The sequence below is a fragment of the Aulonocara sp. 'chitande type north' Nkhata Bay genome, linkage group LG1 (assembly GCF_057382095.1).
Source record: "Aulonocara sp. 'chitande type north' Nkhata Bay isolate Kocher_YH1m ecotype deep benthic linkage group LG1, A_spYH_male_GT1.1, whole genome shotgun sequence".
Classification (NCBI taxonomy): domain Eukaryota; kingdom Metazoa; phylum Chordata; class Actinopteri; order Cichliformes; family Cichlidae; genus Aulonocara; species Aulonocara sp. 'chitande type north' Nkhata Bay.
Genome location: NC_141344.1, coordinates 35,971,997 through 35,999,129, shown reverse-complemented (window position 1 = coordinate 35,999,129; position 27,133 = coordinate 35,971,997). Strand labels below are relative to the sequence as shown.

General features: G+C 41.6%; 1 protein-coding gene across 2 annotated transcripts in view; it reads right to left on the bottom strand.

Annotated features, from left to right (window-relative positions):
• Window positions 1-25,547, bottom strand: part of lsp1b (lymphocyte specific protein 1 b) — a 59,435-nt gene extending 33,888 nt beyond the window's left edge. For both annotated transcript variants that reach the window (XM_086294442.1, XM_086294443.1), the window contains exons 1-6: window positions 25,407-25,547; window positions 19,755-19,895; window positions 17,005-17,263; window positions 2,876-3,030; window positions 1,853-2,147; window positions 189-314 (exon numbers count right to left, since the gene is read on the bottom strand). In XM_086294442.1, coding sequence (XP_086150568.1) covers window positions 189-314; window positions 1,853-2,147; window positions 2,876-3,030; window positions 17,005-17,263; window positions 19,755-19,895; window positions 25,407-25,465 — 1,035 coding nt within the window. In that variant the 5' untranslated portion in view covers window positions 25,466-25,547. The remainder of the gene's footprint in view (window positions 1-188; window positions 315-1,852; window positions 2,148-2,875; window positions 3,031-17,004; window positions 17,264-19,754; window positions 19,896-25,406) is intronic.
• Window positions 25,548-27,133: the final 1,586 nt, after the last annotated feature.

The window sequence follows — 27,133 nt, the reverse complement described above, 5'->3', positions numbered from 1 at the left end:
CAGCAGTGCGCAATTGCGCACGTGCGCAGCTTAGAGGGAACATTGAGTACAATACATCAAATTTTGTACCGGAGCATAGTAGATGTTACCTTTTCTGTAAGGAGGTTTACACTAGACACCATATGATTATGGAGACCCAGTAAATACCAAAAGAAGTCCTACAGATCACCCTCGGTTTTACAAGTTACCTTGAATGTTGGACTCATGGGACCGTAGCAGTTTAATGACTCTTCGCCTTCACTGCTGTTGCAGAGAGAAATGGCAGAGCTTCTGTTTTCCAGCTCGCTCCACTGGTCTCTGCTGTCTGTCAGTCGCTAGGAAAAAAAAAAGAAAAACAGAACATTTGTATTTGATAGACAGATGTGCAGTAAAAGTACTTTCTGTCCTTAATTTGTGTACACTGAAGGCAAGGTAAATATATGCCTCAAAGCAGTATAAAGCACATATTTGCATTGTTTCTTTTCGAGTTTAAGATGATTTAAATTAATAAGCTTTCTTATTTCTTTAAGGCACATTAGTATCCACTTCACCCTTGGGTGGGGAAAAGTAAAATAAAACCAGATGTTGCTAGTTTTGGTATCGCAGCCTTTGTACATTATGGCAGAAAATTTTCCTAAGAGGATCAAGGTTTGTTTCCATAAAGCACAAACCACAATTGTAACAAATAACTACCCCCCATCAAAGACACAATGACAGCATCTTAAACAATAACACTCCAGACATAAGCTGTCGTAGGATTAATGGTACAACAATATACCTCTCTGAAAGTGTAGCTGGCGTTTGGTACTTTTAGAGTGCACCCCTTTCAAATGTTGGCGGGGCTGGGTGTTGATGCATAATTTTGACACTTTTCCCCAATATCGCCCAATTTTAAAGTGTGAAACTTTTAAAACTTGTTTTCACTGTTCGCTCAAACTGCATTAGTTGGTGGCAAAAGCCTAATGAATACCTAGCCCACTGCTGGTGATAAAAACTGGAATTTCCACAGCGCCTTACATCATTGGTGCTTCATTTTGACACCCTCTAAGCCAAAGCAGCATTCTTTCACTTTATTGCTTCAGATCTGGAGCCAAATTCTATGAAATTGGAGTTGTTTAAAAAGCTTGCGTGTACTTCATGAAACACTTTTTATGAAACACTAGGGGAAACAGGACATTTTTCTGGAGCTATGTCAGTAAAGTACTGACATAGCTGCTTTGTAGATGTCTGAATAACAAAATGAAATGCCTAAATCCCAACTTCTTAACATGTGAAACTGTTGGACACATTTGACAAATTGTGTGAGAGATTGAATCACGGAGGCAAAACTGAAGTTAGTTTGTCCTTGATGTTATTATCTCATGAAGATTTCATGAGATTCATTGTTTTTATGTGCACACGATGGATTATAAATGACATAGCCAAATATAAAATTTCAAAATTGTTTCCAGAAGAGTGTAATTCTAGTTGATTTGGAACCTGTGTGCTTGCTGCATGACATCTATGTCAACAGTGTTTTATTGAAAATGGATCTTCAGTCTGCCTTTATTGATAGACTCACAAACCTCCTGACATTTTCTGAGGTAGCATTTTGCAAATCTTACATGAAAGTATGATCTTATTCTCAAGATTGCTCTACATTGATCTTATTGTGCAAAAAGGACAGTTACCTAAGTAAATTTAAATATATATATTTTAAATATATTTTATATGTAATATATAATAAATATATTTTTAATTAATTCTCTCTATATATAATATATATACATGTGTGTGTGTGTGTGTGTGTGTGTGTGTGTGTGTGTGTGTGTGTGTGTGTGTGTGTGTGTGTGTGTAAATCCATAGATTTCCTTACAATCTGTACAAAGCAAACCTTGTTTTGCAGTGTTCTTTCTTCTTCATTGTCCTCCCTCGCCTCATTCTTGTCATCCCTGTGTCGCCACACCCTTATGTGGTGGAGGTCTTCCTTCACTTCATGTGTGAAGTCCACCTCTTCCTCCTGTTCATCATCTCTTGGAGTCTGTCTGCTTTCTGTCGGCCTCCTCTCTTTCTGCAGAGTTGGCTGCACCTCTTCTTCTTCTCTCTCCTGCTCATGCTTGTTATTCTCATTCTTCTCCTCCTGTTCCTTTTGCACCTCCACCTCCCCCTTCACCCTGCAGGCTTCTTCACTGTGGAAAAGATAATTACATTGAACTGACCAAAATGTTGTGATCCAGACACATTACCACAAGTAAAAACCTTGGGGAAAACAACAAAGAAAAAAACTCTACATAACCTACACAAATGACTGCATTTCAAAATGTAAAATCACTTAAGTACTGTACTTGAGCAAAATGAGCAGGGTGTAGTAGAGGCTGACAGTCATACTGTATGATTTCACCTCACATGATATCATCTTTCCCTAACGTTTTCTTAAAAATATAGCAATTATGTTACATTTTACAACTGCAGGAAAAAAGAAAAGAAAATGTTGAAGAAAAGTAAAAAAAAACATATTACTTTTCCTAAAACATCTGCCTGGCTTCCTACAGAAACTACGCAACACTTTTTTAAAGCAGGCATTTGCAAAATATCACCACCAAAATATAATTTTGTATTATTGCAACAAGATAACCCACAATTTTCATGACTGTGACTTATTTATTTTCCTATATTTTCATCAAATAAAGTTTTATTTCATTCCTTTTGTTAAGCAAGCTCACTTCTAATTCTTTTTTCATTATTATTATTTAATTATTTTGTCAACCCAAATACAATATAGCAACATGCTATGTTATATTTTATTTGTAGCTTTTTGTGTTTAAGAATTAGAGAAGATGAGTAATGCTGTGTGTCTATTACCTAGATTGGGCACAGCAAGACATTAAAAAAAAAGAACAAGGAAAAAAAAACTAACAGTGAGTAGGGAGCATATCGTGGCTTCATTGTTCCTGCTGCCAAATACGATGTCATATCTGCTGGCCGGCAGGTTGTGTGCTGCAACCTTGTGTCGTGTGCCAAGAAGACCGATGAGCTGTAAGATGTCCTGACTTCCTTTTTGTCATTCGAGGTCTATAAGAAGTCAAATGCAGAGAAGGGAACACAACATCTTTAATAAATTAATGCTATATACCAAGAGTGTGCAAAAGATGTTTACATCAGACCATGCATTTTTTCTTAGCATTGCAATAATTATTTATTAGAATTATTTACTGTTTCCCCACATAAACCCCTAGGTTACAAGTTATGATTAAAAATCACTACAGGTAATAATAAACATACTTAAATTCCTCCTGTGCTTGCAGAGCAATTTCCCTAACAATCATTATGTAGAGCATTATTAGTGTAAATGATTGGGCAACCAAAGTGCAGATTTGGGAACCATAACAGAGTGTAGATATGAATGTCATGGTAATTTGAGCTTTTAATGATTTCCTTGAACTTTTTCCACTTTGCAAAGCATTTAAGCATTTAATGACTTCACTAAACAAGAATTGGTGCACAAGTTCTACAAAGGGTCAAAGGTATACAGACGAGATCAAATAATTATATACCCCCACTATTTTTTGGTTAAATCTCCCTCAATAACTCACATCTTGCCGGGGTGGTTTTAGAAGTCATTAGATCCAAGTGGTTGTCATACTTCTTGCTATATATTTGTCTCAATATTTAAACTCTACCAGGGCCTGGCAGAACTGGTAGAGCTCATTTAAAATTGTTGATTTCTTGGCACTGATCTGGCTTTTAAAACAAACTTTCAATACGGTTGAGCTCAGAGCTTTGAGTGGGCAATTTCAGCAGCTTAATGTAACCCAGTTCCTAAAATCATCTCAAACAAAAGAGAAGAAAAAGCAAAACATTTAATGTTCATTGTTTCTGTTCTTACTGTCCTTGTTTAATGAAAGTGAAACGAGATCAAAATATTTATTTAAACATACACTCAACAAAAATATAAACGCAACACCTTTGTTACTGCTCCCATTCCCCATGGGATGGACGTAGAGACCTAAAATTCATTCCAGATACACAATATAACCATCCCTCCCAAACAGTGGTCACAAATCAGTCCAAATGTGTGGTAGTGGGCACATCTGCTATATTGAGATAATCCATCCCACCTCACAGGTGTGCCACATCAGAATGCTGATCTGACATCATGAGTAGTGCACAGGTGTACCTCAGACTGCCCACAACAAAAGGCCACCCTGGAATGTGCAGTTTTTTGCGCTATTGGGGGTCTGGGGACCCAGAACCGGTCAGTATCTGGTGTGACCACCATTTGCCTCATGCAGTGCAACACATCGTCGCATGGAGTCTATCAGATTGTCAATTGTGGCCTGTGGAATGTTGGTCCACTCCACTTCAATGGCTGTGCGAGGTTGTTGGATATTCGTGGGAACTGGTACACGCTGTCGTATACGCCGGTCAAGCACATCCCGAACATGCTCAATGGGTGACATGTCCGGTGAGTATGCTGGCCATGCAAGAACTGGGACATTCTCAGCTGCCATCTGCCCTGAACAATGTGAACCATGATTCATCCGTGAAGCGCACACCTCTCCAACGTGCCAGACGCCATCGAATGTGAGCATTTGCCCACACAAGTCTGTTACGGCGACGAGCTGGAGTCAGGTCAAGACCCCGATGAGGACGACGTGCATGCAGTTGAGCGTCCCTGAGACGGTTTCTGACAGTTTGTGCAGAAATTGTTTGGTTGTGCAAACCAATTGTTCCAGCAGCTGTCTGGGTGGCTGGTCTCAGACGATCTTGGAGGTGAACCTGCTGGATGTGGAGGTCCTGGGCTGGTGTGGTTACACGAGGTCTGCGGTTGTTAGGCCGGTTGGATGTGCTGCCATATTCTCTGAAACGCCTGTGGAGACGGCTTATGGTTGAGAAATGAACATTCAATGCACGGGCGACAGATCTGGTTGACATTCCTGCTGTCAGCATGCCAATTGCACGCTCCCTCATTGCTTGTGGCATCTGTGGCATTTTGCTGTGAGACAAAACTGCACATTCCAGGGTGGCCTTTTGTTGTGGGCAGTCTGAGGTACACCTGTGCACTACTCATGATGTCAGATCAACATCCTGATGTGGCACACCTGTGAGGTGGGATGGATTATCTCAATATAGCAGATGTGCCCACTACCACACATTTGGACTGATTTGTGACCACTGTTTGGGAGGGATGGTTATATTGTGTATCTGGAATGAATTTTAGGTCTCTACGTCCATCCCATGGGGAATGGGAGCAGTAACAAAGGTGTTGCGTTTATATTTTTGTTGAGTGTAGATGGGATGCAGATTATATATGATATGCTCTGGTCAAACAAGGGTTAAGTTTTCTCAGAGGGTTGATGAGCTCTGATGAGAGCCTATTGTTTTACTCCACTCCTCGCATGTCAGCCAATCGGTGAAGCTCTAGGCAGCTCTTGTCCCTCCTTAGTACCAGCTCCCAAGTTTTCACTCTCTTGATCGTAAAGCCGAACAGAGCAGGCGGACTAAAACTTTGTTATCGGGCAGAGCGAAACCGGAAGGTTTACTGAGCTGTGGCTTCACGTAAACGCTGAGCATCCACTCGACGGCGATCAGGTTTTTATATGGGACGAATCCAAAGACCAGGTCAGCGATTCCAGAACCCAGAGTGTTCCACTGTTCACTGAATGGCGAGCCAACCCAAGATCCTAGGAGACGATATACATATACATGCACACTCATTTGCACATTGATGGACTACAATCCTCTACTGTACAAGTACTACGGTAGGACAGACAATCACACACACACTCCTTGTCGGACGAATTCTATTGGAATACACCCGTTTGTCATGGGCCCCACCGGTACCATTTGGACTTAAAAAAAGACTAATTCTTTTACTTGTGCACAATTTTATTTTATTCTATTTTTTTTGCTACTTTGGGGGAAATTTTTATACTTGACATTCTGTTAAAACCTGTTGAAATACTGTGTTGTTTACAAATTTATTTTACAAGGCTTAACATCACTAAAGTACTTTTGAAGCCACACAACTGTGTTTGTCTGGTTTCTCTGCCATTCGTGTACCAGAGCTCTAAGAGTCGTTCTTAATCTTCTGATGCTAGCCCAAATTACTTATTACCTTGGTAATTATCCATTGGTACTTTATATAACTCCACGTGCTACAAAAGTGGCGAGCCAGCCAGGAGCTCTTTGGTGCATGAATATCAGCAGTGAAACCTCCTTAAAGTGTGTATTTTCATTTAAACATCTTTTGCTATTGCCACAAGATGGATTTTGTATTGAGCTCAGGTATCAAAGTCCCCAATGCAGTAATTGTTAGTGGTATACTCAATTCATCGGATGATGAAGAGGTTCTTGACTTTTTGAAGCAGTATGGTACCTTTAGAGCCGTCCCAGTTGTAGACTCCAAACTCCGAATTTTTCAAAAATCTGATCGTTGAGTACCGAAGTGGTAACTCCATTGATGCCTTAACTGATCTTTTGCCATGAAGTTGAAGGGAAGCCCGGTGTAAAATACCATGTAAGAGCTCTCTCCAGCGTTTACACTGCCACCGGACGTTTACACCGGACGTTAGATCGTTCAGCGGTTTCTCAATACTTGAGTAGCCTTTAGGAACTGGGTTACACCCTCCCCTGGGTTACACCCTCCCCTCTTGAATTCATGCAAGTCCCTTTGCATGCCTACTGCGAACTGCATCATCTAAGAACAATAATTCCACTTTAGCATTTAAAGATTCAATGAAAGCTGTGGTTAAGCCCTGAAATAATGATTTGACCACAGTGACAAGGGGATTTCCCAATTCACCTTTTTGGTGGCTGGCAACTTCTTTCAGATCGTCGGACAGGAATTTCTTTGCTTGTTTGTTCATCTCTCTCCTTGTTTACTGTTTCTCTGTCAAATATCAAGTCCCCTCCTTCCTCATCACTCCCTAACATGTCTGGGGGAAGTAGGATTTGTTCATCCCTCATGTCAGGGCAATCCGTAGAAGGTAAGTCTTTTTCCTTTTCAGATTCATCATTTCCAGGTAAGTCTCTTTCCGTTTCAGGTAAGTCTTCTTCATATGAGGCTTCTCTATAAATTGTGATCTGATTGTCATAAGGTTGGTTGTGGTCAGCATGACTGGCTGGAACAACATCGGATATGGTGTCTGCACAAGCTGGAGTATTACCAGCCAACTTGTCTTGATCTGCAGTCACATTATCTTGACCAAGACTTGATTTATGAGTCAGCAGAACATCTCGCTTGACAATGTACGCCGAGTCATTTGGCACTGATCTATCTGCAAACCAGTGGATTGAAACAGTATCATCCTCGTCCGAGGGGTGATCTGCTCTTTCATTGTCTTTGTGAGTGGTCTGTTGCGTTCTGGGCCTTTTCTTTGGTTTTGGTTCTTCAGGTTTCACTTCCTTGGCTGCAGAGAGGAACCCACAAGGGAGTAAGAGGTCTCTGTGTAGGGTGCGTAAGGGGCCATCCCCGCCCTCTGGTATAACGGTGTAGACGGGGAGGTCTCCAGCTCGTTTCACCACCACGTAGACGGTCTGCTCCCATTTATCGGCGAGTTTGTGCTTCCCTCGAATGCATATGTTCCTGACAAGGCTGGACTGGGACAAAAAATCGGCCCGGGCATTTTGACTAGAGACCGGCCCACCAGGATAAAGATTGAAAATGTGACGTCATTCAGGGGTAAAACCGCAAAGGATTCTGGGAACTTGTGGCAAGAGGTACTAGCGCACGCAGGCTTTCAATTGAGCTCAGTTACACAGCGATAATAAGAAACCCAAAAAATGGCAAGAAGCTGTTGTATTATTAACTGCAATAGCCGGTCGCATGACAGCCACGGGAAGCCGACGGGTAAAGAGATCGTTTTTTTTTTTTTATCGGATTACGTCCTTGAAGAGAAATTTTTTTAAGCCATGTTTCCGAAGTAAGAGCCGACGGATGGTCTGGATATGCCAAATATAATGTCTCAGAACACTCCAGCTCACATGTTAGTCTGCTCCAAGCATTCCCACAAAGGTCAGAGTTTTGTAGTAGTTAATACGTCATTTTTCTTAACATAATTGGTGATATAGGTTACAAGCAAGTCTGGCGCTGAACAGAAATTGTCGCGCTATGCTCCTTTATTTATTGTGCATAAATAGTGAATTGTCCTGACACAATATTGCGTTTCGCTTCTGTTGTTACCATGGTACATTGACAAAAACATATACTTTTATTCACAGGATAAAACAGTTGTTTTGTATCACTAATTGTCCAGTACGATTACAGCATACAATATTATTGTCACTGCTACATTTCTGTAATGCTACCAGAAATTATTTCCACTGCTAATTAATTACGGTTGAGCTCAAAGGTTATATTAATAAACGGTTAACGAATGTGTATTTATGACGACGATTTGTGAGACTGGTAAACTTACCTTTGTTCGTACGATGGTCTTTCGTTCTACACGGTGCATTTCAAGGTCCTGCACCCATCCGTCGGTAAACTGTACCTGGGCTTGTTGCAGTGACCTGAAGTTACTAAACTTCATGAGTGTATGCACTCACTCCAAGAAAAACAAGAAGGTATTGAAACCGGAGAATGAATGTTTTGCGGTGCTGCAAATGCTTGCATTTGATGCGGTACTTGGATTGTTTTGCCACGAGTTCCTGGCATGCAATGTGCGAAAATCACGTGATTGCTAAACAAGGGGGCGGGTGCATCCGGCCTCCTCGGCTGTAATTGGTCCAGCCCAGAGTCGATCATGACCAATTGGCCAATCCAACACCTTTCATTATATATACCCTGAAAAAAAACAAAAAATCCATCGGCCCATAAAAACAAAAAATCGCCAGCGGCCCACTGGGCAAATGCCCGGTATGCCCGATGGCCAGTCCAGCTATGATTCCTGACCAGCACTCGGTCCCCAATTTCCAAGGTAGATGTGGTCACATGTTTGTCAAATCTGGTTTTGTTCATTTCGGCTACCTTTGCAGCACTCCGTGTAGCTATTTTATAGCTCTCCTCGAGATGGAATTTGAGGTCCTTAACATATTGGAAGTGTGACTTTTTTCATTGTTCTCTCACAGGTAAACCAAATGCTAAGTCGACAGGCAACCGTGGCTGACGCCCAAACATCAGCTCATACGGTGTGAATCCAGTCACCTCGTTCTTGGTATGCATGAACTAAAGGCTTTACAAAATCCTTCCAACGTGACTTGTCTTTGTTCTCCAGAGTTCCAAGCATACTTAAGAGTGTTCGGTTAAAACGCTCCACCGGGTTGCCCCTGGGGTGGTACGGCGTAGTCCGAATCTTCTGTACGCCTATTACTTCACACAGCCCCTTGATCAGCTGAGACTCAAAATCAGGCCCTTGATCGCTGTATAATTTTTCAGGAATGCCATAGTGTACTATGAAATGGTCCCACAGACACTTTGCGACAGTCTGAGCTTTTTGGTTCGATGTTGGGATAGCGACTGCATATTTAGTAAAATGATCTGTGATGACAAGAACATCTTTCACATTACTGCTGTCTGGTTCAATGGATAGGAAATCCATGCAGACTAACTCAAGGGGTCTTGATATTCACCAAAGGTGCAGCCTTCTCAGGTAACGTTTTCCTGCGCACACACCTGTGGTAGGTCTTTATCTTTTTCTCCACATCTGAGGACATTCTCGGCCAATAGAACCTTGCTCTGACCAGATCGAGTGTGCACTCTATTCCCATATGACCCATGTTGTCATGTAGGCTTGTCAACACAGACTCTCGCAGGTCTTCAGGTAAGACCAACTGATAATGTTTACTACCACCTTCATGGCGTGTTCTGTAGAGAATGTCATTGCACAGCTCGAACCTGTTCAACTCTCTCAGCAATAGGACTACGTCTGGAAGTTCTTTCCTCAATGTGGGAGGGGGTTTCTTCCCACTCTCCATCTGGGTGATAATATGTCTGATGCACCGATCAGATCTCTGGCTGTCTCTGAGATCTGCCTGTGAGAGTTTGGGAATGACTTATAGGCCTCCCAACGTCTCTTCGTGCTCAAAACTGTCAGGTACAGCATCTTCAGAAATGGCAAGACTTTTGACAAGGGATATACCTGCATCATCACCCAAAGCTTCAGAGGTGGTTGAATGATAAACAAACTGTTTCTCACAGATAGCATGAACAACATCCTGATGGACTGAGTCAATATTGTCTGGATCTGACAGATGTTATTTTGCGAACTCTCTTTTTGAGATGTAAGGTCATCAGGTAGCTTGCCATGAGGACGACGCGAGAGTCCATCGGCATCTCCATTTTGTTTTCCAGAACGATACTGGAGTCTGAAATTGAATGTAGAGAGGGCCGCCAACCACCTGTAGCTGGTTGCATCGAGTTTTGCTGAGGTGAGGATGTAGGTCAGAGGGTTTGAAACTGTGACAACGGTGAACTGATTGCCATAGAGGTAGTCACTCAGCTTCTCTGTTACAGCCCACTTTAAAGTCAAAAACTCGAGCTTATGTGCTGGATAGCGGGACTCACTACACGATGAACCTCAACTCGCGTAGGCGATAACCCGCAGCTGTCCCTCCTGCTCCTGGTATAAGGCTGCTCCAAGGCCCCTAGTGCTCGCATCTGTATGAAGGATGTAAGGCAGCTTTGGGTCAGCAAAGGCCAGGACTGGAGGCGATGTTAGCTTGTCAATGATAGCCTCAAATGCTTTCTGGCATGCAGGGGTCCACTGTCCGTAAAACGGCTCCTTTGGATCATGATACTGATTACTCCTCCCTTTTGATTTGCAATGCTTCCTCAGTGGTGGATAACCGGACACTTTGGGAAGGTCTGGGTTAGCCGATGATGAGCCGGAACCATGGAGGAGCGCTAATGGACTTCAGCTTGGGTTGAAGCCCTCCAGCGCTTCCCAGGAAGATGATGACATGCTGGACATCGGCCTGGACATCCATGGTTTGTCGGAGGATGAGCAGGAGAGCTCATTGTCTGCCCAGTGTGCCGCTACTGCTGCACCGGTTGGCCACGATGACGCCTCTCTTTTTTCCCTTTTTCACCGTGCTGCTGAGAAGCTGCAGACCGATTTTTCCTCCGAACGGAGCCCGCAATGGCCAAAATCCCTCAGGCCGGCACTGTGCCATGAGCTCCGTCACTATGCTCCAGACATGCCAGGCGATGTGCCTGGCGGAGCTCGGATCTCTGGTTCCTGATGACAGCCCGCTGGCACCTTTTCTTAACAAGGTCAGAGTCGCCACGGATTACATCCTCCGTGCATCCTGCTGTGCAGCGCTCTCCCTGGGCTTCAACAGTAGTGGCACAGAGGTGTGGCTGACCCTCTCTGACGTCCTGGATATGGACAGGGTTTTATATCTGTGTCTGCGGCTGGGTTATTCGGACATTTAAGCTCTGCGCGACATCATCCCCTGACGTCAGGCGAGGCCCAAGCCTGCAGCTACCCCTCACAGGCCCGCCACTCCTTTGCCGACTGGCAAGAGACCAGCACCTACTGCCGCAGTGGGTGTGCTGCCAGCAGGAGCACATCCTCCAGTCCGAGCTCCACGCCAATCGGTCTGGAGCCCCCGGTGGAACCCAACGCCCAGAAGGAAGAAGCCTCAGCCCTCCTAGCTGTGGTTCCGCGTGGAGAAGGGGTCCAGCAGCAGGAAGACGCTACTTTAACCCCTCTGTTGCCGCCCAAAAGGTGCCACTTAAGTTCTCTCCAAGCACAAACCCCCTGCACACAAAATGCCTCAGGTTGTAACTCCCTGTTCAGGTGTGTTAAATGTTCAGGTGACCACATTAAGTGTCGCCGCTGTTTTTCATTGTTGTACCAATGGCCAGACATGCTCCTGTATGCATTTCCCCCCAGTGGAAATGATATCTCCAGGTCTAGAGACAGTGTGTCGGCAGTCTCTCTCTCTGATTCTAGTGGCCCCTTGGTGTCCACAAGGTCATGGTATGAAGAGATAATCAGCCTGCTAGCAGCAGCGAGTCCTTGGCAGATTCCAATCCGCAGGGACCTCCTCGCTCAGGCAGGAGGAGAAGTGGTTCATCCACGCCTGTGGCGTGATCTGTGCACCTTCATGCTTACCTCCTGAGAGGTCAAACTTGATTGCTAAGGTTCTGCCACCTAGTAGCAACAATTCAGAGCGCTAGGGCCCCATCTACTAGAGGCTTGTATGCTTACAAATGGCGAGCCTTCGAGCAATGGTGCCAGGACCGCCACACTCTCCCATTTCAGTGCTCTATCCTTCCTGTTGTGTTCAGGTCAAATTTGACCGATTTACAGCTTAAAGCACTCATAAATATTGTGTTTTACATCCGATTGCCTCAAGGCCTTATGCATCCTCCACACCATGCACTAGAACATTTCACAGTGATTATCGCCTCTTTTGTTGAATTTTGAGTGTTTGATTACATCTGTGGTGTTCCCGGTCAAAGGTGATCGCCATAGGAAATGAATGGGAATCCCACTGAATAGTCCACTGAACGACCCATTGAGTGGGCCACTGAACGACACCCACTGAACAACACCACAGAATGGGTCTCTAAACGACCCATTGAATGGGCTGCTGAACGACACCCATTGAATGACCCACTGAATTGGCCACTGAACAGGTGGGTGGAGCGCCTACCAGTTATGTTATGACTGAGAACCTTCACAGACATACCAGCTATGTACAATGCAGGCCCTGAGGTGACAGTTGATGAGCACCTGGTACCTTTCAGAGGTTGCTGTTTCTTCAAGGTGTACATTCCAACAAACCAGGAAAAAAAGAATAAAGATCTGGGTAGCAGATCTTTATACACACACACACACACACACACACACACACACACACACACACACACACACACACACACACACACACACACACACACACACACACACACACGGCTTCTGTATTTTGCTTCTGTATTTTGTAATACATTTTCAGTGCGTATTTGTATTTTCAATGCAGTTATTTTATGTCTAATTCTATTTATTCATGTTAAACACTACTTTGAGACATTGTTCAGAGCTAAAGAAGGTTGAGTAAATTAATAAAAATAACCGAAGGGCTATTGTGGATGTTTTGACATTCCTGCAGGAGCTGCTCAATAAGGGCCTTTCATTTTCAACAATTACGGTTTATTTAGCACCTATATCTGCTTGTCATGTTGGCTTTGACAGGCTGACACCAGGTGCACATCCCCTTGCTATACATTTTCTGAAAGGGGTTCGCTGGCTGAGAGCCATGCTTAAGTCCAGTGTCCCTGCTTGGGACTTGTCTTTGGTGCTGTTTAAACCCATTGAATCTGTGGATATGAAATTTCTTTCAAATAAGACTCCATTCCTTCTTGCTTTGGCTTCGGCAAAGCGGGTGGGTGTCCTCATGTGCTGTCTGTGCATCCCTCCTGCACATAGTTCTCTCCTGATGGCCACAAAGTCATAATGCGTCCAAATGCTGCCTATTTTCCCAAGATCATGCCTGCATTTTATAGCTCAATGGAGTTTGAGGTGCTGAGCTTTTGCTCCCCTCCTTTGGCATCTGAGGAGCAGAGGAAGATGCATTCTCTTTGTCCAGTGCGTGTGCTACACACCTACATTGAGCGCGCTTAGAATGTGCATTTGTGTGACCAGCTGTTTTTCTGCTTCGCTAATCCAACTAAAGGTAGAGCTCTGTCTAAACAGAGGCTGTCCCACAGGATTATAGAAGCTATCTCACTGGTGTACAGCACCAAAGGCCTTGCAGTGGGGCAAAAAAGTATTTAGTTAGCCACCGATTGTGCAAGTTCCCCCACCTAAAATGATGACAGAGGTCAGTAATTTGCACCAGAGGTACACTTCAACTGTGAGAGACAGAATGTGAAAAAAAATCCATGAATCCACATGGTAGGATTTGTAAAGAATTTATTCGTAAATCAGGGTGGAAAATAAGTATTTGGTCAATAACAAAAATACAACTCAATACTTTGTAACATAACCTTTGTTGGCAATAACAGAGGTCAAACGTTTACTATAGGTCTTTACCAGGTTTGCACACACAGTAGCTGGTATTTTGGCCCATTCCTCCATGCAGATCTTCTCGAGAGCAGTGATGTTTTGGAGCTGTCGCCGAGCAACACGGACTTTCAACTCCCGCCACAGATTTTCTATGGGGTTGAGGTCTGGAGACTGGCTAGGCCACTCCAGGACTTTCAAATGCTTCTTACGGAGCCACTCCTTTGTTGCCCGGGCCGTGTGTTTTGGATCATTGTCATGTTGGAAGACCCAGCCTGGTTTCATCTTCAAAGTTCTCACTGATGGAAGGAGGTTTTGGCTCAAAATCTCACGATACATGGCCCCATTCATTCTGTCCTTAACACGGATCAGTCGTCCTGTCCCCTTGGCAGAAAAACAGCCCCATAGCATGATGTTTCCACCCCCATGCTTCACAGTAGGTATGGTGTTCTTGGGATGCAACTCAGTATTCTTCTTCCTCCAAACACGACGAGTTGAGTTTATACCAAAAAGTTCTACTTTGGTTTCATCTGACCACATGACATTCTCCCAATCCTCTGCTGTATCATCCATGTGCTCTCTGGCAAACTTCAGACGGGCCTGGACATGCACTGGCTTCAGCAGCGGAACACGTCTGGCACTGCGGGATTTGATTCCCTGCCGTTGTAGTGTGTTACTGATGGTGACCTTTGTTACTTTGGTCCTAGCTCTCTGCAGGTCATTCACCAGGTCCCCCCGTGTGGTTCTGGGATCTTTGCTCACCGTTCTCATGATCATTTTGACCCCACGGGATGAGATCTTGCGTGGAGCCCCAGATCGAGGGAGATTATCAGTGGTCTTGTATGTCTTCCATTTTCTGATGATTGCTCCCACAGTTGATTTTTTCACACCAAGCTGCTTGCCTATTGTAGATTCACTCTTCCCAGTCTGGTGCAGGTCTACAATACTTTTCCTGGTGTCCTTCGAAAGCTCTTTGGTCTTGGCCATGGCGGAGTTTGGAGTCTGACTGTTTGAGGCTGTGGACAGGTGTCTTTTATACAGATGATGAGTTCAAACAGGTGCCATTCATACAGGTAACGAGTGGGGGACAGAAAAGCTTCTTACAGAAGACGTTACAGGTCTGTGAGAGCCAGAGATTTTCCTTGTTTGAGGTGATCAAATACTTATTTTCCACCCTGATTTACCAATAAATTCTTTACAAATCCTACCATGTGAATTCATGGATTTTTTTTTCACATTCTGTCTCTCACAGTTGAAGTGTACCTCTGGTGCAAATTACTGACCTCTGTCATCATTTTAAGTGGGGGAACTTGCACAATCGGTGGCGAGGTGGACCCACTGAGCATTTTGGCTCGGTGAAGAGCGGCTATTGAACTGAGGGATGACTGTGATGACAGCGGTTATATGTGCAGGTGGGCTGTATCCCAATTCAGGATCTGCAGCCTTAAAGTACGCGGCCTCAACAATCCTCAAGGGCCACGTACTTAAAGACCGCTAAGGCCGGAAGTGCGAGGCTTGTGAAATGGGACGGTCCAGCCTCCGTTGCGCTGCCCAGGTTGCCTAGCAACCATAATACTAACAGCTGGAAACGTTTCATACAGCATTGTTTGACAGAATTGAAGGAGAAAATCTTTTGTTCATTTGTTTTTTTGTTTCTACATGAGCTTTGATCATTCTCTGTAAGATTAAGGTCAGCTATTGAACGGCGTATATTTTAAAGTACAGGCTTTAAAACCAAGTTAGTACAAACGTCACTAATGTCACATAACTTTGCCGACATGTGGCCAACAGTAATGTTTTAATGTTCTTCGTTATTAAACATTTGCACATAAATAAGTGACATAATATTCAGTACTTACTTAAAGTTTACTCTTCGGGCGCCCCTCATCCGCAGTTTTTTTTCGGCAAAATTATCCACACCCACCGCCGCGCTATGCATTCTGGGATATGTTGGGCCACGAAGTCTACACCGCCACGTCCTTAAAATTCAGGGAAATGAAGGACGCATTTGAGGGCCGCATTTCGAGCATCCTTCGAATTGGGACAGCCTTCGTCGCGTCGCTGTGACGTAATCGGCCTTAAAATGCGGCCTTTAAGGCTGCAGTCCTGAATTGGGATACAGCCCTCATCTGCCTTAAAGACGTGAATAAAGGTTTCTTCAGCCAGGACATGCGAGGGCGTGATATCCCTTACTTATGTGTTGTACCTCGTTCCTCTCCTTCAGGGAACAGAAGTTATAGACATAACTATTCGTTTCAAGTCTTTAGGTTTTGTCACTGTGCCTCCCCTGTATTACACGTTTCATGTCTAGTCTCCCTTGTCTTCATGTTTGTTTATCGCCTGTGTCTGTTTTGTGTCAGTTATGTTCCCATGTCTGATTCTTCCCCAGTCCCTGTGTCAAAGTGTGTGGCTCATGTTTCCTGTTTTATTTTGATAGTCCCTTGAGATGTGTTCAGAGTGTTCTGTTTTGCTTCCTCCCTGTCTCATTGTGTCAGATGAGTTCCAGCTATGTTTCCCTCCTGATTCTCATCCCCTCATTATCCTTTGTGTATTTAGCCCTCTGTCTTCCTTTGCCTGTTGTTGGACTGTCTGCCCTTTGTTTCCTAGTCCCATGTTTTTCTTGTTCCAGGTAATTTCGATCCATGTACTTAGTGTTTAGTTAGTTGAATATTAGTCTCCCTTTGCTTTGTTTGCATTTCATGCAGCCAGGAATAAAGGCTCACTTTTTGTTAATATTAAATTGTGTCTTGGTAGTCTGAATTTGGGTCTACTCTCTCTCTACACTCTTCACCGTCTGCCACTGCAGACATGACAATTTGAGCCTATATGAATGCTTCAACATTATGCACGCAATTCTTGTTTTTAAAGTCATTAAAGGCGTACGCTGTATAATCATTCCACTCTGAAAAAAATAACAAAATGACATGGCAATCATGCCCATGATGAGTGTATGTAAACATCTTACTACAACTGTAAACCAGAACTCTTGTGTCTGAATGAACCTCAGATCACTATAGTGAGGTAAATCTGCACTGAAGATGTAGGTTTAACACTATGTTAGTATGCCATTGAAGGTACAAATCTATTTGACCTTCACTGGAGCTTCTGTTGAAGTGTCCTGGGTCCTACTCCTTGGTTCTAGTCCTCCTGCCTCCTCCTGTCCCTCTTCATCCACCTGATGTTGGTCACTCTGAGGGTTTGGTGGTGATACTGAAGGTCTCTGCTCCTTTGCCCTGCAGCCATTCTGCATCTCTTGCTCATTACGGGTTTCTAGCCTGTGGCTCCAGTCACTGAAACCTTCATCTTCATCCAGGCCCACGGAGCAACTGGGCTTCAGCTCCTCATCTGACCTAAGAATAGAGCACAGAAAATGTATCACTTACCTGATCTCAGAAACCGAAGCCTTGGCCTTGGGTGCAGTGTTTTTAGTCATGTAGTCTTTGACATGTAGTCTTTGACTGTGTTAGGGAGATTTGGACATTTTCACAGTACTCATAAGTAATTGGTCCTTTAAACAGAGGAAGGAGAAGTATCACATGCCTTTATGGGAAAGCCTGAAAGTCTCACAACATAGTATAACCAAAAACAATGTGTAAATAATTGTCAGAAAATAGCTTTAATACTTAATTTATGTATTGTAATTTAACCATGTTTTCATTATTGCTAATCTTAATGACATTCATAGTCCATATGGCAGACATCCAGGTTTATAATATCACTACAATAATCACTATCAGTGGTGCAAAAGGTCAATGTGAAGTTAGGCAGAAGATGGAAAATAACTAATCAGTAAATCTGGCAAAAATGGTCAGAATCTTACTAACTTTAATAAAATAAAATCTTGACAGCAGACATGGAGTTCAGGACCCAATCTGATCATTTGAAATTTTCTGACTCTGTGTGTGAGAGCTCACCTGTCTGAGGTGTAGAAAGGTAGAGCTTTTAATCTACTATCCTGAGTGAGCCCATCCCAGTCAAGAGAAGAATAGTTATCAATAATTAATACGGTTTTCTCTCACATTGGGAACACCCTTACACAAGTTTAAATGATTCCCTCTTATGATTACACCCCCTCCACGACTTGAAGTCTTATGCACAACATCTGATGACCTGTATGTACCAACCATGCTGAACTGATTTTTTTTTCCAAACTGACCACATAAGGTAGGAAAATATAAAAGGAAAGCCAGTCAGTTTTCTTATTTTCAGTTAATTCTGCTATTCACATTTTCAGAACTTGATAGTCAAGTTTAGATTCTGTTTAGTTAAATTTGTTAGGCAGCAAGTGAGCTTGCTTCGGAGCAAACAAAGAAAATATATTCATGGGGGCAAAACTGTTGAAAGATGGCTGGCAGGTGGCATATGGGATCTTAGGTTTCAAGCTCCATGGAAACAGAGACAATAACTGTGGAAACACCAAACAGAGGCACTGCTGCCTCCAGTTTCAGAAAACCTCAAGTCAGCAAACCAACCTTATAAGCAGCAACAGATTAAAAGCTACTGATGTCTCTAAATAACTCCAAGTAGAATTTGTTTTTACACAAATGTTTCTCTTAAAAAAAGCCATTTTCAGATTGTCCCTTGCTAGAGCAGGAGGCACTGGATGTCCTTTGGCAGAATGTCTTACACTGGATCTTCTTCCTGATGCAAACTCAGAGGGGATTTGTGTCTCTCACTGGAATCAAACTGTCACCCTCATACTTGCCAAGCATATGTGTTAACCATTACACCACTGGAAATTCCAGAGTACCCTAGATTTCTCTATAAAGGTTCATATTATATTCAGCATTTCAGATTTTAGCAACTGGAATTCTATTTAGATTCATCTAATTCAAATCTTGTCCTTTTAGCAATCTATAATAACAGGTGTCTCACAAACTAATTATATGTGACTGGGTGGTAGTTAAGGCAATGGGTCAGGAAAAGAACTTACAGTTGTTAATACAGACATTTTCTGATAAGAGGATGAGTGAGTTGTGCAGTTTTTGCTGAGTATCATAAACTCAAGCGATGGGAATATTTCCTCCAGAGATTCCCTTTCTGACATCTGCCCATACAACCGGAAGCTGATGGTGCAGCAGCTTTTTCAGCTCCTTTACCTGCAGCATCACTGGGCTAGGTAACTGGGCTGAATGTACTGATGACACCAACACACGCTTTTCCACAACAATCAGCACAGACAGGCTGAGCTGTAAACATGAAGAGCAGCCCGTCTTCAGTGTTTGCTGTAAATGCAATGGTTGGGTTAGTGAGAGAAACCAAGCCTTGTTGGAACAGATAGTATCAGCTGAGAAGTCTTGCTAGAAAGCAATCCAAGCAAATTAAATATTCTTCTTGGTTGTCTTATTGGTGTACTAATCCCAGCTTCACTTGATTAACATTCCTAAGTTTTATAAACTGCTGCATAAAGACTAAACATGCATGCAACTCATTAGAAGAGTCTTTAACTTGGACATTTTGCAAAGTTTGTGATGTGAATTCTTGTTGTTTTAAGTTTATCAATTTATTACTGTGAAGTATTCACAGAGCACAAGCTGTCCTTGTGTTTAATGAAAGTACAGCCTCTCTAAGCAATAAAACATATTTTTTAAAAGTGATGTAAGTGGATGGATGGATACATATCCTTTTACAGCTCTGTAACATTTCTTTGGGTGGAAGACTATAAAAAACTCAGCTTAAGCCTAAGATAAAAGGTTATTTGTTATGTGACGAGAAAAATTACATACTTTTATATTTTCTGTTTCTAGACAGACTTGTTGATATTTACGTAGCAAAAGCTGTAAGAAGCTGAATAAGAAGCTGGAAGGCCTGACAAACAATGTGTGCTACAACATTACTTACTCTGTGTTTTGTGTGTAGTGGTTCTGTTGGGTGGGCTCGAGCCAGGACGGGCTCTTCTCTCCTCTCTGCTTTTCCCTGGCCCTTCTCCTTCTCTCCCGCTCAATCTCTTCAGCATCCTCCTGGCTCCGCTGTGCTGTCACCCTGCAGTTCGCACAAATATCATTACACTTACAGGACACACAGTGTATACTGCAAATGCAATGTTATACATTTTAGAAAAGACCTTTTAAGAGGCTATATGTAGCTTATCCAGCCCTTACTGGATAAGCGCAAGGACATGGATGGATGGATATATTAACTCTAAATGGAAATCAATTCTTCATTAATTTTTACATACATACATACATACATTTCCAAAAAAGTGTATTTGAAAAAAAAAGCCATAAGTAGTTGTAAAATTCTTCTCATAGTTTTCATGTAATTACTGTTGGTGGACTTTTAAGCTGTTGAAGAGATGGTAAAGTTGGCTTCCCCTCAGTGTGTGCCCATGTAACTGCCCAAGGCTCCCCAACCTTCCAGATTTGCTACATTGTTCTGAGTTTGTGGACACCTACTGTGAATATTAGAACAACATGTGATTATTTAGAAGGTTACTCTGCCAGGAAATATGCTGCTCTGAAAGCCAGTGTTTTGATTCAGTATTTCCATGAGAGCGCTGATGTTGAGCAATAATGCCTGCATTGCTCCAACTCATCCCAAAGCTGTTGAATTGAAATGAGGTTGGGGCTCTGTGGATGCTCTTAGAACTCGGGGAAAAAAATCTTTTGGGAACTTGCTTTGTACACAGGGTGCTACAAAGATGTCACTGAACTAAAATTTCCTTTAATTTAGTCTAAGAGGCCAAACCCAGGATGATATAGTGAGGATTGAAAGTTGTAAGAAATGAAAAACTGAACTGACCTTATTAGCATCGAGCAGCCACGCTGGCACCCAGATCTATGTTATGCACATTTGCTATTTATCTGGTACAATGTTGAAATGAACCTATGGAAAAGTCTATGCATGATGAGTTTTTCACACATAATTTAAAATTCACTGGAAAGAACGAGTTCTTTCCCATCAAAAGCGCATTAGTTCATTTGCCCGATTGGTTTTAGCTTCCAGTGGGTGTGACCTGATAACAATAACTCCTTTTATTGTCCAAGAACATCTGGTGGAGTTTGAGCCAGCTGCCATGCTTTTTCACTTAATTTCAATCTCGAGAGAAAAACAGAGAGAAGGAGAGTGAGGAGGTGGAGGAGGAGGTCAAGATATGGAGGAGAAGGACAGAGAGAGACCTTAATGCTCCATCTTGTCATACAACTCGAGGTCTGGATAAAGTCTTGTCTGGAAATTGGAATGAGCAAAACCTCAGAAATATTTATTCATCTGATTGGCTGGGAGTTTGACATCACCTAAATCTCTGGACTTTCTATTGTGTACAGAAAGGGTCTTTGGAGTGTGATGTCATTGTTTTGAAGGAAAATGTCAGCTCATTACAATTTGGATACAGTTTTAACAGCCACAATGGCAGTGAATTCATCACTTTAATTGCTTCTGTTTGGAAACATAACAACATTGTTGCATATTCTTTATTTCTGGCATGCAACAAGAGACGTTGGGCTTAAAATAAACACCCTGGAAGCATTAAAAAAAAAAAAAAGACAATAAATGATTAAGTTTTAGCACTGTGTGTAAACATTCAACTATTCAGCTTTGATTTCTTTCTCTGGAATGGGATGGTAATGCTAATGTCCATGTTGTAGTATAGTATACACATCATTACATGATTAGCTTGATGAATGATACATATCACCTATATATCACATCGAATTTATTCCACACTAACTTGTTTTGGAAATTGTTAGTCTGTGATCAATCTGTTTGAACCGTATGCATTGGTAGAAAACTGCACCAAAGAAAAAAAGCATCAAAATAAATGATGGGTGTAAGTTTAATAGTGAGGTAGTCGATTCAACGCTATGTTAAAATATGACTACATAACATTAAATATCACATTTACATCCTGGTGCAAATAATTGGTTTCGTTTGTTTGTCAGATTTTTATTATTATTTTTTTTAAAAAGGGATATTATCTAGTTTATGGATTTAGTTTGCTATTAAAGCTAGCATTAGCTGCTAACTTATCATTCTTGACTCTTGTCCACATATAATCACTGCTGGCCCATGCCAGCAGTCAAAAAGCTTCAAAATACATTACTTTATTTTTAGTGTCTCATTTTGAAATATTTTTTTCTGACGTTTCATAAAACTGTACAAGAACAGCAGGAAAAAAGAAAGGCAAAAGTGTGATCTTGTTGGTTCTAACTGAAGGAATACATAAAACATGCAGAAAATTTGCCAGTGCAATGCAATGCAAAAGGCTTAAAATATAAATCAGCTCATCTGTGGATAAAATCTTTGTGAAAGTTTTTAATAAGCAACTGAAGAAAATCTCATTGCTTAAGACTTTTAGTGAGGACGCTGACCATAAGTTCTAAGTCAAACATGCTGTGGTTGTTATGTGGGAAAGTGACCTACATAAGATTGTACTCACTAGAGATGTAGTAGGAGTCATGTTGTCAAGTCTGTCTTAAGTTTGCTGTAATCTGATTTGATGTGTGACAGGGCTGTTTTGGCTTCGCAGTCAGGCTATGGGGAGAGAGAGAGTGGGTGGTGATGGGTCAATTGGAGATCAGGTTTGATTGTCTGGACCTCATCACTACTGCATGAAATGTAACAAGGGGAAGAAGCATGAAATCTTTATATGTCCATATGTGTTGGCTATTTGCTCGCTGATGTTTGATGTTTCTGTTGGTGTCTTTTGGAGCATTTTGAATGAAATTATCTGACAAATAATATGACCTATTGTGAGGTACAATGCACTCAGAAACTAAAGTATTTTTGATTGGATGTTGCTTATAACTAATTAGCACCTATGCGGTTTTTGAATACACGATGGCAACAAGCTAACTAGCATTTTCTGACAACTGTTAACCTCTCATCCAGATTTGTTACATAAACTTCTGGCTCCAAAAACAAAAATGGCAGCTGAACTGCTAACCTGAACAGATTAAACATGTAGGAGTCTAGAACTCTTCTCCAGAAGAAGTCACTAAATGAAGTGACCTAATGTTTCTCACACTGGAAACGCAACATCCAGAAGAACAGAGTCAACTTTTTGAGTGGGCTATGCAAATGTTTTGGAGCCTTTTGGAAAATGATAGCCTGTTATCTATTTAGCATAATTTGTTGCCTCAAGGACAGCCTACCTGCTTCCTAACACACACACTGTTTGCTTATCTAAAAGCTATGTTTAGGAAGTGGTATAAAAAACTGTGTCAGGTTAAATTTCAGAATTAGTTGATCATGCTTGCTGAATTATTATTTCTGTGCAAAGGCAAATGTAGTCTTATCAATTCCTGTTAAAATTTAAATTAACGCATGAAATAATTGCAATTTTACATATGTTGGCCAAACTGTAAATATAGTACTCTCACATAGTCTTTAATTTTTATGGTTTGTGATGTGATCTAAAATTAGATGACATCCCACTGACACTATGTCCTTAAGTAATTGCTTCCTTTGAGTAAATAATAATTATGTACCTCTCTGGAAGTTGATTAGGCAGTATTGCGGCTGTATAAACTGCATATTTGTGTGGTGAGGTTTATAGAGTCACATCACTTTGTTTAAGGTGAGTTGAACTTTATGGTTTCTGTCAAATGTTAATACTGGCAAATGTCATGCCTTTGTACTTATTTGAGCACTCAAAGTATTTTCTTACTAGAAATCTCATTCACCAATCACACACATTCATACGGTGCTTTATAACATTCACGCACACACATAGTCCCATATGGTCCACTGGGGTAACTGTTGGGGCAACTGTTGTTGGAGGATACTGGCGGAGTCAGGGATGGATTCACCAATGTTTTGACTGGTGGATGACCTACACAATCAATCCATGCAACGTGTGGTATAACATCAGCAGCACTTAATCTATGCACACAAAACAGTGGACAAAGAACTGACCAACAGCTGGCTTGTCTGCTGACTTGTTGCATTCTACACGACTGCTTTTAGATGCAATAACAAATCAGTCTGGCAGTGTGAAACTGTTTGTGTGATCTGCCAAAAAGCACAGTTTTGTATTGTTGCATTTTCTTCACATGCTCAGACAATGTATTGTCTCTGCAGAGTGGTCTGAACTACACGGTATCCTTGGGGTCTGCTGGGGTATTTAACACAATGTTAATAACCATAAAATTACAGAGGATGTCTGTCTGATTAGCATAATTTTTTCCACCATTTACACAATGAGGCAATGCAGGCCTGCAGAACAGGATTTTCTTTGTGTGTGTGTGTGCCTGTATGTGTGTACGTAGTAGAGCAGGAGGGGGTTCAGGAGTCAGCCAGATGATGTCATAGACATTAAGAAAGTTTCAGCTATAAAGGAAGCCACTGAACTCAGCCTAATGTCATTTTGAGTATAGTCACATAGCAATGCTCCAGCACTCATGGAGGAAACAAGAAATACAAGAAATACAGAGACAATGATTGTATCACTGATTCAGGGTCCTGTGCCTATTAGAGGTGAAAAATTAGAGCAGATTGCTGTAAATGGCCAAATTAGGCAAATAGAGAACAGAAAGCAACAAATGGCTGGTTGAATTAAAAATCATTGTGATGATAAAAGTAACTTAAATTGAGCAATTACCTCCATTGTTTTAAAGGAGGAGCTGCAGAAACTGTTTAGAACTCATTTTACAAACTTCTATTTAATTCTTGGTAACTTGTCAGGTCATGCTCCAAAACAGTGGTTAACAACTAGTCAGCAGAAGACACTTCTTTACGTTTTCTTTAGAAAAATACTTATTTTTTGTCTTATTTTGTTTAACAGTAAAACTACTAAACTATACATTTAAATTTCTCCGTTACCACATTTCTGGTTTAGAAGTATACACAATTTCAGTAGGATGTGAAATACGATTCAGATAAATGTGGTGCAAACTGGTTGCAATAAACCTAAACAGGGGTGAGGTGACATGTAAGTACAAAACAGAGATACTGGACTGCTTTGTTATAAGCTTTTCACTCACATCATTTGAAAAAACAGTCACAGCTTCATGTTATTTGCCAAGTACTCCATTGTAATGCTGAAGTCATGAGGATGAAATGTCTTGATTTTCAAAAAACCCACATCACCCATCTTCAAGGACATAATTTAAACCATGAGACCTGCATGCATACAATTGCATATTAAAGATAAAGTAGAAAGGACTAAGTTGAAATCGAAACATAAAAAAGCCATGCTGCTTTTCTGCTGTAATCAGTTCATCTCTTCATTTTTACAGTTTTTCAATTTGTACATTACAGCCAATATAGATGACGCTTGGTTACAAACAATATGGTCATATGATCATAATATAAGATGTATTACAAATATTGCACGTTCAAAAATGTATCTTGCTTCAAAGTATGGCTGATCGAAATTTTAGCTGTACTCATAGGTTTTTAATATCTGCTAGATATGCACTTATCTTAAGTTTATCGCTAGCATTTAAATATGCATTTGCATTCTTCTACTGTTTTGGCTGATGTGTCATTATGTATCTACTCATTTTATTGTGCAGGTGAAGAATCTGTGACCAAAAAACATTTCCCACTGACCTGATGAGGTTCTGCAGAAGCTGCCTGCTGGAGCTTCTTCTTCTGATGGAGTCTGACATGGTGAACTGGGCCGCTCCTGGTCGTGGTCCTGGATTCAGTCCTGCTTCTGAGTTTGGTGTACTCTTAGACCTTCTTTACAGCTTTTTTCTTTTATCTTACTAGCTCAAGTGGGCCTCTCTCTATTTCTGTCTCCCCCCTCCCCTCTCTTTCTGGTCTCAGGTCTCTCCTCCCCCCATGTGGTTTTCATTGAGGCACTTTAACCCCCTCCACCTCCTCTTGCCCTAACAAATGTCATGTGACTTTCCCAAGGGGGAAAGTGAGATGATATCATAACACTGAACTGGTAACAATACTATATGCATGTAACTCTGTGTTTTCTTTCATTTAATTATTACTTATATTCATTTAGTAACACTTCAGACTGTTAATAATGCACAAATTTATACTTCCTATGTTGTTTTCTAATGAAAAAGTACATTTTCTTTACATTACCTGAGAATATTCAAACACTCGTTACCAGTCAATATCTCTCATTCAAAATCCACAGAGCCTGAGCTGCTAAGTCATTTATGTCAGCCACTGCAAGTGAAACAGACTAAAAAGCACTGGTATCACACTTTTTAACAGATTCCTTCAGCATGTGCTCTAAAGGTTAAAGGTCATGTTGACTTTTGGTAATTGATGAGCTGTCACTTTTCTGTTCTCTTTCATGTAGCACAGCAAAAACAACTGGAAATGTCTCTGTGATCTTTAGTGCTCACAGTCCTGCCTGGAACTGCTTAACACCAGTGAGAGTAGCTCAGTCAGAGCTCGGAACTTGTCAGTTTTAAGGAAGTTTGTGTATATTTTGGATTTGATAAGATTGAATTGTTGTTTTATTTATCAATTACATTTTAAGTTCTCAGTTTAAATGCAGTATATAAAAATATATGTGAGTTAAGAATTTGCTAGGGACTATAATGATGTTTTTGCACCACTGGCACTGCTGGCTGTCATGTCTAATCTCTCATTGGTAGAAAGCATAGACAGGAGGGTAGGGCTGTCAAAGTAATCTTAGTTCAAAGGTCAAAGTCTCAAAAAAAATAAAATAAAAAAATAAAAAAGCAAAACAAAAACCTTCCCTGACTTGTAACAAAAAGAAGCATAAGTGCATACTGAAAATGTTCATGTTTAATGGATGATTAGGAGGGCCATTACAAAACCAGCTGTTGTAAATCAAAGCAACACATCAACGTCACTGCTTGGCTTTCACTGAGTTTTCTCAAAGCAACCCTTACCACTCGACAGCTAAGGATTTATCTGGACAGTGATTTTCTATTCAGTTCAGTTTAGTTCCGAAATTACAACAACAGTCACCTAAAGGCACTTTATAGTATAGGTAGTTCATACAATAAGGGAGTGAGGGAGACAGAACAACAGATATGCTGTGGAAGAGAGCCAGAGATTAATAGTAACTAAGTGCAAAGTGGTGTGTAAACACATAGTGATAAAAATCTGAGTGAAGAAGAAACACTTAATGTATCATGGGAAGTCTCCAGCAGCCTTAAACCTATTGTAGCTTAACTAAGGGAGGAATCAAGATCCCCTGATCCAGAACTAACTATATAGTTTGTCAAGAAGGAAAGTTTTAGGCCAAATCTTAAAAGTAGAGAAGGTGTCTGTCTCTGGAATCCTAACTGGAAATCCCAACTCTGCCTCCAATTGTACTTTTATATACCCTTGGAGCC